The 20416-nt window shown below is 43.0% G+C and overlaps 1 protein-coding gene across 1 annotated transcript in view; it reads left to right on the top strand.

The window, feature by feature from the left end:
- Window positions 1–15583: 15583 nt before the first annotated feature.
- FUS12 (proteasome family protein) overlaps window positions 15584–20416 on the top strand; it is a 38386-nt gene continuing 33553 nt past the window's right edge. Inside the window, exons 1-8 of the mRNA XM_086491146.1 lie at window positions 15584–15711; window positions 16024–16116; window positions 16218–16296; window positions 16384–16624; window positions 16715–16789; window positions 16864–16998; window positions 17065–17252; window positions 17337–17405. Coding sequence (XP_086347272.1) covers window positions 15702–15711; window positions 16024–16116; window positions 16218–16296; window positions 16384–16624; window positions 16715–16789; window positions 16864–16998; window positions 17065–17252; window positions 17337–17405 — 890 coding nt within the window. The 5' untranslated portion in view covers window positions 15584–15701. The remainder of the gene's footprint in view (window positions 15712–16023; window positions 16117–16217; window positions 16297–16383; window positions 16625–16714; window positions 16790–16863; window positions 16999–17064; window positions 17253–17336; window positions 17406–20416) is intronic.

The following is a 20416-nucleotide window of genomic DNA, read 5'->3' as shown; positions in this document are numbered from 1 at the left end:
CCTCTTCTTCGCGGCGCGGGAATCCTTCATTCGCAACTACGCAGGAAGGTGAGTGACACACCATTCTTCCTTGTGAGCTTGTCTGTTGTATGACTGTGTGCTAGGAGCCTTTGTGGCTCGCACACGGCGCGTAGCAAGTCCCTAGCCTTGACATTTTTGGCGCCGTTGCCGGGGCGCTGCTGCGCGTGAAGCTCCAATGGCGACCTGTAAATTGTATTGAAGCTATTTTTTATGTAGGAAAGGTGCGGCTTAAGTTTTATTATTGTTGTTATGCAAAAACAGTAGAGAAAGACACAATGTTGTTGACTGCATTCAAGTTTTCTGTGTTCTGTTAAGCTCTGTTTTGCTAGTTCTATTAAGCTCAAATTTCAGCTTACACAATTAGCATTTCTTGCGTTTCTGCGTTTTCTGCATTTTCTGGTTTGCACTGCAGAGTTCTGTCAAGTTTCAATTTTCTGCATTTTCTGGTTTGTGCACAGTTAGGCACACAATTAGTTAATTAAGTAGGTTAGTAATTAGGTGAACCACTGATTAGCAGGTCAGTAGGTAGGTGAGACAGTAAATAGTTAGGTGAGGTCAACGCGTACCAAACAATTTCCAAAAAATATATATATATATTCAAAAAATAAAAACGTGAGTGAGGGGGAGGTTATAAAAACGGACGGGAAAAAATCGAAAAATAAAAACGTGAGTGAGGAGGAGGTTATAAAAACGGACGGGGTGGTTTGTATAAAAGTGAGATCGGGATCTGGATCATTTGACCCAATCCCAATCCCAATCCCAAGCCCAGGCCTAGGCTCTGTCTCTGTCTTATGATATAGGGTAGTCTCACTTCTATATATATAGGCTAGACTCACAAGGAGGGAGTGAGGAATGTGGGATAAGTCCTACACTCTCCTCTCCTTCATTGCACACTAGGACTTGCTATTTGGAGCGTAGTTCCTCAGCTAGGAAAAGACTGTTTCGGGCTTTTCTGGAGCAAAATAGAACCAAACGGTGGGCTGTAAAGCACAACGCGTCCCTCCTAGCGATACGCTCATTTTGAGCTATCACACGGCCCATTCCACGACACGCTCTAAAAAATCTAGCAAAAAAACAAACAAAAAACACGCAAAAAACTAGTCACAAGGCCTCCTAGAGCAGCTTTTTGACACCTTAGGGTATCAAAAGCACATGCACTTACGCTCTGGGCGGGTGCTAGAACACGAGCATATTGAGGGTGCCTCTGTTCATACGGACACCCATTACCCATCCACGATAGGCTCTAGACCCTCAGCGGGGACACAAGGTAGCACCACCCAAGACCCTAAAATAGCCGCTAGTGATTTCTCCTCCGACTCAGAAATCATGGAAGCATACCCTACCCAAAACACTGAGAGAGAAGGCCATGCACCTCCCGAAGCTCCACAGCCTAGTACTAGTATGTTTAGCCGTTTCATGGAAACATTAGGTAGAGCTACTCGCTCGGAACCTGATGCAAATGAAGCACACGAAGGGGGTGGGGAAGTGGACTCTCCTATCACATCGCACGTGGACCCCACACCCCCAAAGAGTGTCCATGTGGATATCCTGCCAACTTCTTACCAAGAAGGCCCTGTTGAGCTGCCTCCTTCAAAAGTTCCCTCTAGAGTACCGTTGGTGACAAGTAAAACCACGGGGAGCAACATTGCTTCTACCTTACAAGAAACCGTTAACTCGTCGACTCTAAAAGGATTGTTCATTAATGATCATTGGACATACGACCTCCACACTCAGGTGTTGACGGATCTACACTCTGGCCACGCCTACCATGTAGGATGGATAGAGATTGTACAATCCACCTCTAGTGCCACGAGCATCGAAGATCAACAGAAAATGATCTGTAATGTTATCCATGGCATTATTCAATCAGAAAGGCAAAACCGAGGGGTAAATATACTCTCAACTGGCCCCATGAGATTTCTGGATACGAGCAAGGCTCAACAGCCTACTCTATCACAAATGGAGACTCCTCTAATGAGTCCCATGGACCCATCTTACGTCATTTCACCTGGGGTCTCTATGCAATCTGAGCCTCCGAGCGACAACTTTAGCTTCCCTAACTTGGCTCAACCCTCTATTAAGGAAAACACAGTGCTCACTCCAGGGATAGGCCTTACAGAAAATGTATCGATGACATCTACGGTTAGCGCAGTGCCACTACCTAGTGTCGTAGTACCTAATATGGGGCCTCGACCGTATGTGCCTCTAGCCCCTTGTGCACACATGGCCCCCACACCTCCAATTGTACCACTTGTTTATGCTCCTCGAGTGCCGCTCCCTAGCCCTTATCCGAGTGGACCTATGCCTGATTATGTTCCATATCCTGCATCATCCACACATATGCCAAGACCGGTACCCGTCCCTCTCCCACATATGATTCCAAGAGTACCTCCACAGGCCCTGCCTCCTCACATAGGTGACTTGGCAGCGTTTGCTCAAACCATAGGTCGATCTATCGCGGAAAATATGCGTCATGCATCTGATAGAGAGCCTAGAAGTAAGGCAGTACAAATTGCCAAACTCGTGCAAAAATTCAATGGGGACGAAGATGCTAGAAAACACATTGAAGTGTTTGAACAAGTATGTGATTCCTTAGGGGAACGCAACGAACTACATAAGTGCAATGCCTTAAGCTTGACATTAAGTGGGAAGGCTGGAGATTGGTATAGAACCCTAAGGGTGGACGAGAAAACAATCTACCCTACCCTTCGAAGGTTGTTTCTAAAGGAGTACATACGAGAAGGTGTGCTTTGGGGTGTAGCATCTCAGCTACAGAAGGCCGAACGTAAGGAAGGAGAGTCAGTAAGGGACTTCATTAGTCGTCTAAAGCACTTAAACTCTCGCTGCCCTGTAAATGAGCGCTTCAAGAATAACCAACTGCTTGATCGATTCATTCGAGGGTTGAGGAATGAAGGAATCTATAATGGACTAGTGATTAGAGGTATCACAACCTGGGAAGATGTCACTGCCAATGCAATCCAATTAGAGGACAACTTGATGATAGCAGGCATGAGGGTGTCTACTGACACGAGATCCACTAGCTCACAAGCCATTGAGTATGAACCCATGACTGCAAAGCCCATTGCCAATGAGCCAAAGGTATTTGAGACATTCTTGACAGACCTCACCAAGGCAATCCAAGAGTCTCTTAAGGATAATCGACCCCCTCAAAATAGTCACATGTATCCAAGAAGGGAGCAACAATGGTGTTCCATTTGCTTAGGTCCACATAGCACTAGTGAGTGCCCTACGTTTAGAGTAAAATTTAATGGAACTTGCAACGCATGTGGTAGGTATGGTCACCAAGCTAAGGATTGTTTAATGACCAAACATATGATGGCAAATAGACCACCTGTAGCCTGGACGGATGCGCCTCGAGCTCCTGTATTGATGCCTGCTCCACTTGTTGAGCAACTACCGCAACACATGGCCCCTAGATCTCAAAATGTTGTACAAGCTACACCGCTACCACCTCCTGTGCTAGGACCGCAACCCCCGCATCCAAGAGTCGCCCCTATGAACCAAGTGGGTTGCGAGCCATCTAATGCTTATGCAGATGGCTGTGAGGAGGAAATAGACACTAGTATTGCCTACAGACTTGATATATTGGAAGAGTGTCCTATATACTACATGGAAGATTGTTGGGGGCAAGTCAAGCCGGTTTATCAAGCTGCTGCTCTCGCATCCAGAGGTCAAAATATCAACACCCAGGCTAGGAGGCCACCTCTTCAATGCTACAAGTGTGGTGGACCACATCGGGCAGCGGAGTGCCCTATTAGGCTGCAAAAGAATGCTGCACAGATTCAAATGAATCAATGGAGCACGTCTGCAATGCCAATACTCACATGTAATCGTTGTGGCATAGATCACTTGATTGCCCAATGCCCCTATAACCCAAATGCGCCTAAAATCACACCCCTAAATTTGGTCAAAATTGCTAGTGTGACATCGCCAATACCACCCGTAGCACCCGCTTATGCGATTACACGGTCCATGCTTCAAGGGCCAGGCCATATCCTCGAAGAGAGAGATACCGCGTCAGTTATCCAAGCAAAGAAAAAGAAGACACGAAGGAAGAGGTCGCAGAATACGGGAAATTCAAAGCCAAGTTCCAAAACAAACATAGGAACAGGAGATGACCCCGTGTATATGAATGACCTCGAGGATGATTCAGATTCAATCGAGACAATGGAGACTAGAACCAATACCACAAAGGGAAAGACCGACAAAGAAAACCGTAACATGGAACCAAATGAAAACCGAATAAGAGAAAACCATAAAGAGCCTCTGAAAACACCACAAGTGTTTCCAAATCCAATCCAAGACCCCCAAGATAAACCGCAGGGGCAAAAAGGGAAGAATCATAAAAAGAAGATTGGGACGTACCTAAACTCAGTAGACGAGATTGAGCAGGTGAAACATCTAAGAGGTTTAGTGGAGGAGACTCAAAGGAAACTAGAACCAGAACCCATGCATGTCAAAATTCATGACACAGTGTTTCCCACGCAAGTTCATCCACCCCACATGAACCATAGACCGTTAGCCATACCTAGTATCATCCAAGAAGGGAGTGAGGACGGGACATCAGAAAGTGAGCATACACCTTTCTTGTTGGAAAGGATGTTTAACGAAGGAATACCTGATCCCATTGAGGAATATGAGATTCCATCCTCACCAGTTCCTAGTCAAGGACCTACACCCTGCAAAATGCCAATGAATGTTGCCAAACTAGTGGACTTCATGTCTTCTGAGGTCCGAACCACGATCATAGCAAAGCTGTATGGAGATCCTGAGTTATTCTTTGCACTTCGAGCATTCCTTAACGGAGAGCTACAAACGGGATTACCGCAGTTTGCGCAAACAAATAGGCCTGACTCGATTATGATTGATGAGGAAAATCATGTGCAATCACTTGACTTAGATGGACACGAGTCTGTGATTGAGGTACCCATTAACGAATTAGGGCAGTAGTTTGAAGGCGACGAGTCTAATGAGACCCTACCCATCACTACCAAGGGATTAACTATAAAGGGAATTCTTGATGGTGGTGCGGGAGTTAGCATCGTTACAAAAGATTGTTGGGAATCCATGGGAAAACCCCGCCTCAGTGTTACTAACATTGTGGTAAAGATGGCAAATGGTACCATAGCCAAACCTATGGGGATGCTCAAGGATCTTAAGATCAAAGTTCTAGGACACAAGGTACGACATACGTTCATTGTAATGGATTTCTCTAAACACCCTATGTCATATGAAATGATTTTAGGATGACCATTCATGAGGGAAGCACAAATGGTTCATGATTGGTCTAAAAATCATGTCTATTTGCAATTCCAAGACTCTGTCCTTAGAGTGGATTTGGTGACGGGTAAGGTACACCCCTTAGGGAGTAAAACCATTATTGATCATCGCTCTGACACCACAGTTCACTCGGCCCCACTACAATATTGTTACACTTGTAAGAAGGATACAGACATTGGCCAAGATTCTCCTTACATGGATGTGTTACCAGGTATGACGGAATCAGACAACGTAGACTGGGTACACCTAGCTGCAACCATAGATACCTAGGGAAATAGAGGAACCACTTGGGTCACACCAGAGGGGGAAGAGGTACCACAAATTGCACCTCTGAACATGATAAGTGCCATACATGCATCTTCTAAGGGCAAGGCAATTGTAGACCAATCTGACAGTGACACCAATAGCTCAATAGAAGACTTTGACCAACACGACCTAGACACTGACTCCCAGAGTGAAACGGATTCTGAATCTCATGAATTAGAGAGTGGAGCAAGTTCAGAGTCAAAACATTCGGAAGGACCGAGCACATCAACCGATGATAGCTCCTCCGAGAGTGAAGAGGACACCAACGAGGACTCCTTTAGTGAGCCAGATCTAAATGCAAATCAAAAGCAGGTCTCAAATAAGAAAAAGAAAAACTTTGAGAGGCGTCAATATCGAGCCAATGTACGTGCTAGGATAAAAAAGAAGAGATCCTCAGCAGAATGGCTCAGTTATATAGGAGCATGTGATGCTCATCGAAAATTGGTAGACGATTGGGGTGAGTATCTCCAAAATGTTATGTGGTGTAGACCACGACCCCATGACATAGCCCAATTAGAGATCATAGACGATCCAAAGTTGAGCCGCACTGCAAGGAGGCGTCAAAACCAAGAGTTAGCTCGACAACACAAGAAAGCAGAAATAGAAGCACAGACCAAAGCACAACCAGAATCCACAGACTTGCATCCTGTACCAGAACATTTCAAATCTTACACCACAGGGGAAGCAAAGGTTGTGTACACAAAAGCCCAAAGAATACCTATCGATGGGAATAATGGAATCTATGATGGTCCGGCAATAGTTAAAGAAATAGAATTAGCCAACCCCGGTTAAGAATCAAAACCTGTTTTTATTGCCCAAGACCTCACAGAAGTTGAAGAGGCGGTCCTCAAAGAGCTTCTCAAGGAATTCAAGGACATATTCGCTTGGACATACCATGATATGAAAGGTATTCCACCTTCTGTGGTCCAACATACAATCCCTATGATTAGCACTGCGAAGCCCGTACAACAAAGACCCTACCCGATGAATCCTAAGTACGCAAAGATCATTCAAGAAGAACTAGAAAAGCTTATCAAATGTGGGTTCATATATCCTATTGAACACTCTGAATGGGTGTCTCCAATAGTTATCGTGCCAAAAAAGAATGGGAAACTCGGGGTGTGCGTGGACCTCAAAAAAGTTAATGCAGCTACTAGAAGAGACCATTACCCCCTACCATATTCCGAACATGTACTCGAAAGAGTTGCAGGCAAGGAAGCTTATAGCTTTCTAGATGGGTACTCGGGCTACAACCAAATCACGATAGTGCTAGAGGACCAAGCTAAAACTGCCTTCATCACAGAATTTGGCGTGTTTGCATTTCGTGTGATGGCTTTTGGCTTAACAAATGCCCCTGCTACATTCCAACGATTAATAAACACTGCTTTTAAAGAATATTTGAGAGAGTTTTGTGAAGCTTTCTTAGACGACCTTTGTGTTTACTCTTCTTGGAAAGAACATCTATCATGTTTGCGGAAGGTGTTTGAAAAGTGTAGGTTATATTGTATCTCATTGAACCCGTTCAAATGCCAATTTTGGGTCAAGCATGGAGTTATTTTAGGGCATATAGTATCTAAGAATGGTTTCTCAGCCGATGAGAGCAAAATTAAAGTGATTCTAGAGTTACCACCACCAACCAATTACAAGGGAGTTCAAAGGTTCATGGGACACGTGGGTTATTATCGACGGTTTATTTTATTTTTCGCTGAGATAGCACGTCCTTTGTACAAGCTTCTCATTGAATTTAAATGGACTGAAGAGTGTGACCAGGCCTATGAACAATTGAAGAAAACACTAGCAAGTGCTCCGATTTTAAGGACACCTAGCTGGGATGTCATTTTCCATGTGCATATTGATGCATCAAACTTTGCTATTGGGTGTGTTCTCAATCAACCAGGAGAACATAAATTGGACTATCCCATTAGCTTTGCAAGCCGTCAATTGAACGATGCTGAAAGGAACTACACCACTACAGAGCGAGAAGGTTTAGCAATGGTTTATGCAGTAAAGAAATTTCGCTACTACCTTCTGGCAAACAAGTTTGTATTTTATGTGGATCATCAAGCGTTGCTGTATCTGGTAAACAAGCCATGCTCCACAGGAAGAATCACACGATGGTTGTTAATTCTTCTGGAGTTTGATTTCACGATTTTAGTGAGACCCGGTAAAAGGCACGTCATGGCTGATCATTTGTCTCGCATACCCAATGGTGAAGCCCCTACAGGAGTTGATGATGAATTACCCGATACTTCCCTATTCATAGTTGAGACTATGGTTGAATGGAGTGAGAACATTGTTAACTTTTTAGTTAATGGTTTTCCACCCAAGGAACTTCGTAAGGATATCGCTCGAAGGCTAGTAAAAGAATGTGAACCCTATTGTTTGATTGCCGGAACTCTGTATAGACTAGGCAAGGACGATATTCTTAGGCGTTGTGCCCGCGAGGATATATATTTGTATATCTTGCAAGAAGCACATATGGGCATAGCAAGAGGACATTTTTCAGGAGACCTGACTGCTAGAAAGGTGCTGCAATCAGGCTATTGGTGGCCAACTTTATTTAAGGATGCATCACTTTTTACAAAAGGGTGTGATGAGTGCCAACATTACAAGACCACACAGCACAAAGACAGAATGCCCTTACATCCTATTAAAGTAACCCAACCATTTGAAAAATGGGGCTTAAACTTTGTAGGTCCAATTAGTCCCGCAGCTCGCAACACTCAATCTCGATATATTCTAGTTGCTACGGACTATGTAACAAAGTGGGCTGAAGCTAAGGCTTCACAAAAAGCTGACGCGAGGACAACATCTAAGTTTCTTTTTGAGAACATTATCACAAGATTTGGTTGCCCTTTTGAAATTGTTAGTGATAATGGTACCCATTTTATAAATGAGGTAATAAGAGAGCTTACCACGACCTTTATGATATCCCACCATAAGTCTACACCTTATTACCCGCAAGCTAATGGACAAGCCGAGAGCACCAACAAGACTCTAATCTCTATTTTAACCAAGACGGTAGAAGCTCATCGCACTGATTGGGATTTGAAGTTGACATCTGCTCTATGGGCTTATCGTACTGCTTATAAAGTGGCTATTAATTGTACGCCATTCAAAATGGTATACGGCCAAGAAGCGGTTATGCCTTGGGAGTTTGTCATTCCTAGTCTTAGGGTAGCTTCGCAAGAAGGATGGAATGGTAACCTCTTAACCAAGCGTTTGTATATCTTAGAAAAACTAGACGAAGAGAGACAGTTGGTTGTGCAAAATGCTCTTGTGGAAAAGGATAGGAGAAAGAAGTGGTTTGATCGCCATGTGAAGAACAAGGACATCAAAGTTGGTGATAAAGTCCTTATGTATGGAGTACGTAAAGAGAAGAAAAAGTTGAAATATGTTGGTAAAGGACCATATGGAGTATGTGAAATTACTCCACAAGGTACCCTTCGTGTGGAAACTCTTGATGGAGTTGAAACCATTGGATTCCTCAATAAGAGTAAATTCAAAAGATATTATGATCCTTTAAGCCAAGAAGAACTACGGGCCATTCATCAAAAGAAGGCCGCCAAAGCACAAACCGAGTTAAAGAAGATACAAGCTCAAGCTGAGGCTAAGGAGTGACAACAACGTATAAGACAAATATGAGAGGCTAACCTTGGAGTCACAAATGCATTCCACATGGAAATCGAAGAGGATTGGTTGGACTCTGACACACCTCTACGATACCCTATTGAGTTAAATAGTGCCTATGGAAAAGTGCTATATAACGCCTTATTGGACACAGGTGCTAAATATAATCTGCTATCCTATGGGGTGTGGTGTCAGTTAGGGAAGCCACCTCTATCTGAGAGTATTATCCAAGTCAAGGGTGTCAACAAAAAAAAAACTACGGTTTTTGGAATCTGGCACACTTCTGTCAGTTATGACAATGGAATTGTAGCTCAAAACTTTTTGGTCATGCCTACTGGAACTATAGAGGGTAATATAAACCTAGGACGCACGTGGATGATAGCCACCAAATGCACTATTGATTGGGGGACTGGGGGTGTCACAACGCAAAAACCAACTCTTATCCCTACCACTCAAGCCATAGTCCCTGAGATATTGCCTAAGGAAATAAAACCCAAGACATTGCATGTCCAGGAGGTTGAACCATACGTCCCCATAGCCCAACTCTCTAGATCTTCAACTGATGTAGTTGAAAGAAAGCTTGAGACACTCAAGAACCATCCTAATATAACAAAGAAAGCATACAAGTGGGTCCCTAAATCTTCTTTAGTAACCATGGCTGATGCTAAAAAACGGAAGCTTCGTAAGAAACGTCCCACTCGCTCCAAGAAATGTAAGAAAACGTGGCGCTGGATTCCTAAACGACTATTAAAAGCCCAAGGATACTATAAAGGAAATGATCAAATCTGGGTGCCCAAACGTAAATTGTACTCTTACCTGTCACCTGGCCCATGTAAACCCAATCCTGTGGCTCCAAAACGAATTGAAAATCGTGGAAAGGAAAAAATCACGGAATGCGACACACCTGCTCCAGAGCTAGTTTGGGTACCAAAGAAAGAACGATTTGTTCCACCTAGCTCAGGAACAGGAAAAGCAAATGAAGCTTCTTGCTCTTCATGTAGTTCCTATATGGAAATAGAAGCTTCGACACAACCTCCACCTACCATTGTACATATCCATACAAGCAAGAAAGAGTTTGCACCTCCCGTTGTAGATTCACCACCTCCAACAATGTTGCAAATAAAATCATGGGAGAGTACCTTACCACCCTTGCAACTAGATGAAACACATAGGGTGATCGAAAACTATTGGTTAAAGCCTTTACCCATAACAACTTGGAACAATTGGTTTCAAAAGGTGACGACATCATTCCAAAAGGTATGATCTACCCAAGGAAGGGGGGAGAGTTTGCTGACATGTGTCATTCACTTGCTTCCCTCTCAACCTTCCTCCCTGACCTCTCAATCTCCAATCTTAGGGAATGTATATATAAAGCCTTATACTCACAAAAACAAGATAAAAAAGTAAAAGAGCAAGAGCCATAACACAAAATAATAAAAACAAATTATGCACAAAAACACGATCCTTGTAATATTTGCACTCTAACCATCATCTATTTGCATGTACAGATATGGCTAGTACGCTAGAGTCATCCACTCCTGCCTTGGGTGAGAGGTACCCTCGTTACTTTTCACAAATGTTTCACATGGTCTTTCCAGTGCTTGCATGTGAATGGGATTTGATAGGTACGCTAGCATGTGAGAGGAATTTTGAGGAGTTAGAATGGCTGATACGTCTCTTGACCACGTCTGATCCATACTTAGTAGAGAGCGTTTCTCCCATTGCACAAGCCTATCCTTTTGACCAAGATGACTATAGGCATCTAGTGACCTTCTTAGTAAACATGGGTACCTATGATGAAGAAGAAAATTTACATGACTACACGGATGGCACATATGGTCTCATGGATGATGACTTTGTTTATCTCGACGACGAGGATAGGGGTTTAGCCTTAGGGTTTCCCCCCAACCTCTACAATATCCTATTCCCTTGACTCTTTAGGGGGAGTGCAAATAATTAGGTTAGGGTTCCTTATGTTTTTTGTTGTGTTCAATAAGTGTTGGTACCTTTTCCCACTAATGTGCCTCCTGGGGGTATTCCTTTTGTTTCCTAGTGTGTACAGGAGCGTGTTGCTGTTGATAGGATTTGGACCTTCATGGAACCTTTGTCTCGTTCACACTTCAAATCAAGCGCGACCATCAACACAAACAGGTGTTTTATGTCCATTAACATTGCCTTTATCTTTTTGCATCCATGTTTGTCTGCTTTGATTGTGATTGGTAGCATAATATTCAACGCATTTGCTTAGTATCAAACATTTAATTCAATGTAATGTTTTGTCATAATCACTTGTCTAGGTTTAAAAATCAAGCAATCCGACTAAGCTAGTTTGACCAAGCTAGGTATTAGAAATATTCTCTTAATACCATGGGGAATGCCTTCCTAATACGCAATGGTTACTTAGGTTCTTAATCCGATTTAGGCAGCATTGTGTGAAATGTACTAGGGCTTTCTAGTGGGCTTAACCCTATTGACCTTTAGCTTAAGTATTATAAAGGGAGTTTACTAATGTGCTGAAAATGAACAAACAAAAAATCAAAGTGCCACAATGTAAAATTTTAAGGTGAAAGAGAAATCCCTGCTTAAATTGGTACTTCACTCACATGTATCGCCTATGGTACTAGAGCCCTAGAGGTTCCCAGTGTGGGCGCTTTTCCTTGAAAAGCAAAAAACCCAAGGCATACAAAATAAGCACACACATCAAAATTGAATCAATGTGAAAAGACTTTGGGGGGACAAAGAAAAGGTAATCAGTCAGGCGATGATTTCATGAGAAATTCCTTTTATCGTAGCTTAACTACAAGGTCTTCTAGGTATAGCCTCTAGTCAGCCCTCGAACATCAAATACTTGGCTCTCGCGATTAAACAACTTAATTGACCAGAGAAAATTGAGAAGTTACCCATGGTATTAATAGTCGAGCTCTAGTGCCTTTTGACCGTTAAATTAGCGACCCCGGACTTGTTTAATTTTTTACCTTTACATCTGTTTATGCATTTGATTATATTGCATTTTAATGTTTATTGCTGACAAATTGTCTAAAATTCTATTATCAATCAATTTGTCTGTCTATTGCTTATGATTTTTAATTGTATATGAGAATGAAATTACTGTGGCAATGTTGTTTGATTTTGCAGTGATTGAAGAAGGCTACGCACATCCATGTCGACTGCTCTTCCATCTCGACGAACGAGCTTCAACTGGATAGCTTCCGAAGATGAAATCTACATCAGAAAGGGGGGCATGTTAACCCTCACGGCACACGGACACCCTATGATCTATAAACGTTGTATTATTTAGAGTCAGGTACCGGGCTTGTCGGACCAATAGGAACAGGGTAAGGGTGATTGCCGATGACAGGCGCACTCTAACTGGAATATTCAAGGAGTTAGTTGGCTAAGTATGGGCGCCCAAGTGTGAATGGGGTGAGCTCATATAAAAGCCACTAAACCTAATTTTTACTCATTCTCTCATTGTGCAATAGAAGCCGCTCTTGCTCCATCTCCACCTTCTCCTTCACCATCTCCTTGTGTGTGTGTGTGTGTGTGTACGTGTGAGAGAGAGTGTGAGAGTGTGTGTGTGATCGAGCGTTGCGACGACACGACGACGGCGAGGCGGTTGAGCGCGGCGTAGCGGCGTCTCCCTCTTCTTCGCGGCGCGGGAATCCTTCATTCGCAACTACGCAGGAAGGTGAGTGACACACCATTCTTCCTTGTGAGCTTGTCTGTTGTATGACTGTGTGCTAGGAGCCTTTGTGGCTCGCACACGGCGCGTAGCAAGTCCTTAGCCTTGACAATGGATTCCAAGATGTTTTCATCAATGACATCCTTAGTGAGCTACCTCCAAAATGAGGGGACGATGACCATGCAGTAGAGCTTCTACCAAGAAGCTCACCGCCTAATAAACATCCTTATTGAGTTTCACAAGCTCAACAAGAGGAGATCATGAGGCAAGTGCATGAATTGGTGGAAAAAGGGGTGTTGAGGTCTAGCTCCTCTCCATTTTGTTCACCATTACTTTTAGTACAAAAGAAAGACGACACATATCACATGTGTGTGGACTATAGAGCACTAAATAAGATCACTATAACAAAAATATTTCCCATGCTGCGGATAGAAGATCTATTTGATAAGCTACAAGTTTTGACCTAACAAATGCTCCGAACGCATTCAAACTCATGATGGACAAAAATCTTCAAGCCATTAAAATTCTCTTGAGGAGTACAAGCGACACCTCTAGGTGATCTTTCAAGTTGTGAGAGAGAATAAGCTTTTCATTAATCAAAAGAAAAGTGAATTTTTCCTACAAGAGATTCAATATTTTCCCACTCACCCAAAGGGTACCCCCTTTTTCAAGGGACGCATGGACACATGTTAGGCTCTCCCTATGCTTAGCCACATGGTGTGCTTGAATCCTATTGGCTTGGCTAACGAGGGGACCAATGAGCTTCTAGTTCAATTCAACAAATATCTCGATAATTTCAAGTTCTCTCTCTCAAAGAGGCAAGGAGGACACTTGTCCTAATGCTACCCGTGTTGCTTGAAATGCATTATGCATGTGATTGGCTAGGATGAGAGGGGTCCAATGAGCTTCAAGCTTGAGCAAAACGGAGGGTTTGACCAAAGCAAGCAAGGGGTGTGCTTGGGGGGATACACCCTCTACACACTCATTTTTCACACATTCTCACTTGGTGAAAGTGCAAGAACTCCATCTCCTTCTCCAAGCTCGTCGAGAAGTTGAGAGCCTACACCAACACTCTTGGCTATGGAATGCAAATCCAACCAAGAGCCATGCTTCAATGCTTAAGCTTGCCATCTTCTCCATCTGCATTACTATGCTATTATGCTATGCTAAGCAAGAAGAGTGATAATAAGTAAGGAACTATTTCTTTCTCCTATGAACGTGTCTTATTCCTCTTCCCTACCCTCGTTCCTCGCTAGCTCTCTCCACCTTTGAAGGTGTTTGAGGCCTTGGGGGGATGGTTAATTCTTTTACATAGTTTATGTTATGCTCGTGATGCATGAAGCTTTCCATCTTCATAGCATCACCAAGGTCACAAAGAACACAAAGATTGTATTATACCAAGTCTCTCTTTATGGGAGAATCTATAATACAAAAGCCTATTGGAGGGGGGACCGACTCCACATAAATCCAGTCCTCAATTGTTGTCAAGTTCTCTAATTCTCTCTCTCTTGCAAAAGTATTGTTCATGCCAAGTTAATTAAGTATAATGGTTATGTTGCTACTGCTAATTAAGTTCGCCCTCTATGTTCTCAAATTAGTCTCACAAAAATGCTCTCTTTAATTCTCCTAATTCTGCTATCCTCAAAGTTCATAGGCCATTTCCATTACAACAAGTGTTAGGCATGCTTGAGTTGCATTAGAAGTTGTTCTCACCTCATTGGTCAAGTGTGAACATTCTAATTCAAGTCTAGTTGCACACTAGCATAACTATATAAGAGAGGGCTCGTTGCATTATTGAAGCTCTTTCTCTTCTCACACACTCACTCTAGTGTCTAAAATTGGCAAAGAAAGCTCTCTCTCTCTCTCTCTCTCTCCCTCTCTCGTGGGAGGCTAGAGATGCACTCTATGCGGAAGCTCTTGGCTATGGATGCAAATCCAAGCCAATGAAAGTTTCTTCTTCTTCATCTCTACTATTCTATTACTAAGCTATGTTAAGAGCTTTTCCATGAGCAAGTGTACATAGAATATCAATTCTCTTGCTTGAAAAATATTTCTCTCTACCTTCATCTTCCTCTTTCCTCGGAGTTCCTTTCTCCCGGCTGGGGTGTTTAGGGTTTGGAGGGTTATATTATGGAAGCTTGAAAACACCATATTCTTGATTCAAGCAAGGCTCTACAAGAGCACAAACATGTATTGTAATAAAGCTCTCTTTTAAGAGGATTATAATACAAATCCTTTTGGAGGGGGGATTGGCTCCAAGCAACTACGGTCCTCATTGAATTGTCAATTTTAATTGATTATTCTCTTTGAATTATGTGCATGGTTAAAGTGTTTTTAATATGTATTTGTGTAAAAAAATAAGGCCGACACAACCTATGTTCTCTTTTCTATCTCTCTCTTAAGGAAAGCTCTCTCCTTTCATTTAGTTAATTTTGCTAACTCTAAAAGTATGTATTAGATTCTCTGACGAGTCAAACCTTTCCCTCCGTAATTATTGTTGTTGCACGGCTCTCGGCTTCTTGCTAGTCGCAATGGAGTCACAATAATTACGGAAAAAGTGACCTTGCGTACATCATAGAGTCCTTCCTTTGGTTGGCCACTAAAATATTCACTAAATTGGCGTATAGTAATCGTGGTAAAGAATAGCAAGCGAATTGGATTTGAAAGATATAAACTCAAACATAACCAGTTTCCATTACACAATCACACTACCTAGAGACTGCTTCTTCGTCTTCGACGTTCGGTCTCGCAAATTCGAGCCATGGGTTCAGGTGCTTCTTACTCCTGTCTCTTTCGTTTGCATGTTTGCAAAGACCCTCTTGCATCACAACTGTAGTAGTGTGCGCTTTGGATTTGTTAGGCAACGGCCTATATCCTGTAAAGACCCTCAAAAAAATCGGTAACGCCGTCCTGTCAAGATCAGTTATGGAGGCACTCCATCCCTTTGCTCGTCCGACTATGTATGCCCATGTATGCATGGTGTGATCACACATATGTTTTTCTCAGATTCCCAATGCTGGCTTTCTGTCTAAGTTTTGGTCTTTTGATTTGTTTGTTATAAACCAAAACTGGGGAATTTGCAGATGCAGATATGGAAGACTACGGTTTTGAGTACTCAGATGAGGAGCCTGAAGAACAGGATGTTGATATTGAAAACCAATATTACAATTCAAAGGGTATGGAAAACTGTTAGCCGTATAAAGGTCAAGCTGAAGCTTGCACTTAGAATTCTAACTTTCCTGCCCAGTGACGGAAGGTTATTTTTTATCAATTCCAGGCTTGGTTGAGATGGATCCTGAAGGTGCCCTAGCTGGTTTTGCTGAGGTGGTTAGAATGGAAGGGGAAAAAGGTGAATGGTAGGTAGAGCTCCAGTACCATAATATAGCAGCCAGATAATGCTGGACTCTCATGCTTATACAAAGATTGTGTTTTGCAATTTTCAGGGGTTTCAAAGCCCTAAAGCAGACAGTCAAGTTACACTACCGGCTGCAAAATTTCAAACAAATGATGGATGCATACAGAGAGATGTTGATGTACATTAAATCAGCAGTGACTCGAAATTACAGTGAGAAATGCATAAATAACATCCTAGACTTTGTCTCTGGAAGTGCCAGCCAGAACCTGGAACTTCTTCAGGAGTTTTATCAGACAACTTTGAAGGCTTTAGAGGAGGCAAAAAATGAGGTCAACAAGTCTTAAATGTGGTGCTTTTTTACAGATATGGCGTTTCTTCACCTGACAAAGCATCTGATGTTTTGCTGATCGATCTTGCAGCGGCTATGGTTTAAAACCAATTTGAAGCTCTGCAAATTATGGTTTGATATGGGAGAGTATGGTCGCATGAATAAGGTGGGGTGTGTATTGTCATAATAGTAGTTGTGTAATTGTTACTTTGTCAACAGCTCTGTCTCTTGGTTCTTCAGATTTTGAAGGAACTCCACAAATCATGCCGACGGGAGGATGGCTCAGATGATCAAAAGAAGGGCACTCAATTGTTGGAAGTATATGCCATCGAGATACAAATGTACACAGAGACCAAAAACAACAAAAAACTAAAGGTATGTTTTTGCCTTTTTTGCCTTTCATTGAAGTGGTCTTGTTGGTAATAAATATTGTTATTTCAGCAACTGTATAGGCAAGCGTTAACCATCAAATCTGCAATTCCACATCCACGCATTATGGGGATCATTCATGAATGTGGGGGAAAGATGAACATGGCAGATGCGCAATGGGAAGATGCTGCAACAGACTTTTTTGAAGCTTTTAAGAATTATGATGAGGCAGGAACACACAGGCGTATACAGTGCCTCAAGTATGTATGAGAATACTTTGGTGTGATTTTCTTAAGCTTGCACAATCTTTGGTGCTTGGGTTCAGTTTTTCACCTGTGATGCAGGTACCTTGTACTTGCAAACATGTTGATGGAGTCCCAAGTTAATCCTTTTGATGGTCAAGAAGCAAAGCCGTAAGTTTCTTGTGCGTCTAGTTGATATAGCGAATTGGGGAGATAATATTTGAAGTTGTTGCCATGGTTGGTGAAACTCTGTGTCTCGTCTTCTTCCTTTCAAGCAGTTGTTGAGGTATCTATTTTCTGTTTGTTATGAGAGCACTGTGCTTCTAGTTCTCTAGGGCTGTGATGTGTGACAAGTGTGTGCATGCGCGCATGCATGCCGCTGCCGAACCTCCCCCACACCTGCTCTCTTACACCACTATTACGTGCCCCCAAGACAGCCAGCCTGCCTGTCATCCATGCGTAATTGGCCAAACGTGATTGATTAAAAAGAAAAGGGGAAAAGAAAAAGAAAGGTCAGAAATAGGAAATAAATTATGAAAGATAATTTGTAAGGCGTTATTGCCGACGCCTATCCTCAAGTCTTGAGGAAACAAGGTAAGAGTCTACTCGACGCCAAATAGCACCTCATTTTTGTGAACTCAATTGGGTCCCACCTTATAAATTATTGGCAATCCCAAGCAGGATGAGAGAGAGAGAGAGAGAGAGAGAGAGAGAGAGAGAGAGAGAGAGAGAGAGAGAGAGAGAGAGAGAGAGAGAGAGAGATCTTTTTAACGTGTATGTGAGGCCGAAGTTGGCCTATGAGACAAATCAAGTATACATGTGGGTATGTCCTCCGTCTATCGGAAAAGACAAATAGTTCAAACTTGTACAGTATAAAAGGAAAAGGACTTTTGGTGGGTGATGAGAGATGAGATGAGATGAAATCTATGGGGATGGTGGAGCTCTAGTACTAGGGATATGTGCATGTCTATATGCTTAGGGTAGTACAACCATGCAAATGCATCAATCTAGCTAGCTCCATCCTGTGCTAATGGGGGTGTAAAATGTGGTACATGGGAGGGTCGGGAGCAAGAGCTTCCCTAATGAACGCAGCTGGGTGAGCCATCGTGTGGGCTCGTCTCTCCTCAGCAGCTCGATGTGCTCGGGTCCGGATCTCCTCGATTTGTTTTGGTGAAGTCATGGGGCTGGGCCTTTGGTGGCACGTGGGCGTCGTTTGGCCCGGCTCGCCTCAGCCTGCTGAGGTGTCACAAGACGGGCACCACATGCCAATAGAAAAGAACAGACTGAACATACTTTTAGCACTTCAATAACAACTGAACTGAAAGAGAGACGACACGCGACACAGAGTGGCAGAATTCCACTCTAGAGAGTATTGGCCCCAAACCTGGGCGCCCCTTTTGGTATTTCTTTTATTGCATTAACACAGTATAAGCCGGTACTCCAGACTCTGCACCTTCTCCAAGAAGCATGCTAGAGGATGAGCCCTAACCTCATATTTAAAGGCCCTTGGCCTGAAAAGCAGGTACAATAAAAAGCCTTTAAAACTCAAAAGCTTCTGGTCCAAAAGCAATGCCAAAAAGCTGTCAGTGCAATTTACGAAAATAAGTACAGTCTTGCCACGTTAGCACCGCCAGTATGAAAAGCGAAAATCCGTAAGTTCTGCCACGTCAACAGTCAACGAAATTTTCGGAAATCTCCGTACAGCTGCCACGCAAAACTGTCAGTGTGTGTGTGGGTCCTGTTTTATTTTAATCCTTTATGTCACTTGGGGCCCCATTGAACGGGGTCCCCCATAAGTTGGTAGGACTTCTTCTTCAGTTACTTGTTCTTCTTAGGGTTTAGGCCCCTCGGCCAGCATCTGTAAGTTGGCTTCATTCTTCAGGGCTTTGGCACGTCAGCAGTTTGTTACATCTCCCCTTCTTGAAAGAGAGTAATCGTCCACAATTATAGCATATCTGCAAAACAACTCAAGTTAGCTCAAAAAAAACATTCCGAGGGACAATCAATTGCTCTTTTTGTTAAGGAGTTAGCTTCTCCTTTGGGCTCTTTTGATCAAGGAGTTAGCTTCTCCTTTTGTCCATATCGGAACTCTTGATATTCCGGCGTAGTAAAACTAGCCATCACACCCAAACCGTACTAATCTTCCACGGGTGTCTTGATGCACTAAAATTACATACCCAAGCAATCTCATCCAATTAGGAATATTCAGTAGTTCGCACATCACAATGCAACACAAATGCTTACACATGCATTTACAAGACATAGAAACATAAAGCCGCTGATGAACACTCCTCCCGCATAACCTAACAAGGTCCGGACCGGGAGATATTCAATGACTCCCTCATCACTCCTCCCGCATAACGTAAAAAGGCCCGGGTCGGGAGATATAGAGGCCTTTTACAACCAAACGTCCCCAAGACCGTAGCCTGCGTCGTTTGGAGGTGCTGAGTAACCACTGCTCAGACTTCTTAATACTCCTCCCTCATAACCTTCGAGGTCCGGGCCAGGAGTCACAACAACAATTATTTTACAAGTATACAACCAAACGTTCCCCAGACCGCAACCTGTGTCGTCATTAGCAAAACAACATTTCGCACTACTCCACCCGGGACTAAAATCATCAATCATTGAAACTAGTATTTCAAATCAGCACCAAGACAAGTTCAAAACAGATACCATCCATTTCAAACAAATTTTCAAACAATACTTTCTAGCAATAAACAGAAAAAAACAAGTAGAGAGTTCATTCGAGGTTCTGAGGACAACCGAACTTTGAGGACGACTGGCTTGTCCTTTTGCATCACGGTGATCGTTCGGTTCGGAACCTGGAGAGTCGCATCATTCTTGTCTTGCCAAGGCATGCCCAAGAGAACGTCGCAATTGCCCAACTTTTTGATGTGGAAATCAGGTTTTCCATGATAAATTTTGAATAGTCACTGGAAGAGCACCAATGAGCGTTACCACTTTCTGAGTTTTCCCTGTGGTGTCATGTGACACATCCAACCCTATGTGTCCGTGGACAAGCTACAGCATGACCGGGATTCAGTCCAGTCAAGTCAATCTAGAATAGGAAGTGATTTGGCACTTTTGTGAGTTTGTTCGCAGAGCGTGCACGACCAATCACGTAGAGTAGATGCATATCCTCCGTTTGCACACAGCATGATCATCAACATTCCCCTCAG

Source organism: Adiantum capillus-veneris, chromosome 19 (assembly GCF_014529385.1).
Source record: "Adiantum capillus-veneris isolate H3 chromosome 19, ASM1452938v2, whole genome shotgun sequence".
Classification (NCBI taxonomy): domain Eukaryota; kingdom Viridiplantae; phylum Streptophyta; class Polypodiopsida; order Polypodiales; family Pteridaceae; genus Adiantum; species Adiantum capillus-veneris.
This window is presented reverse-complemented; position numbering and strand designations above follow the sequence as displayed.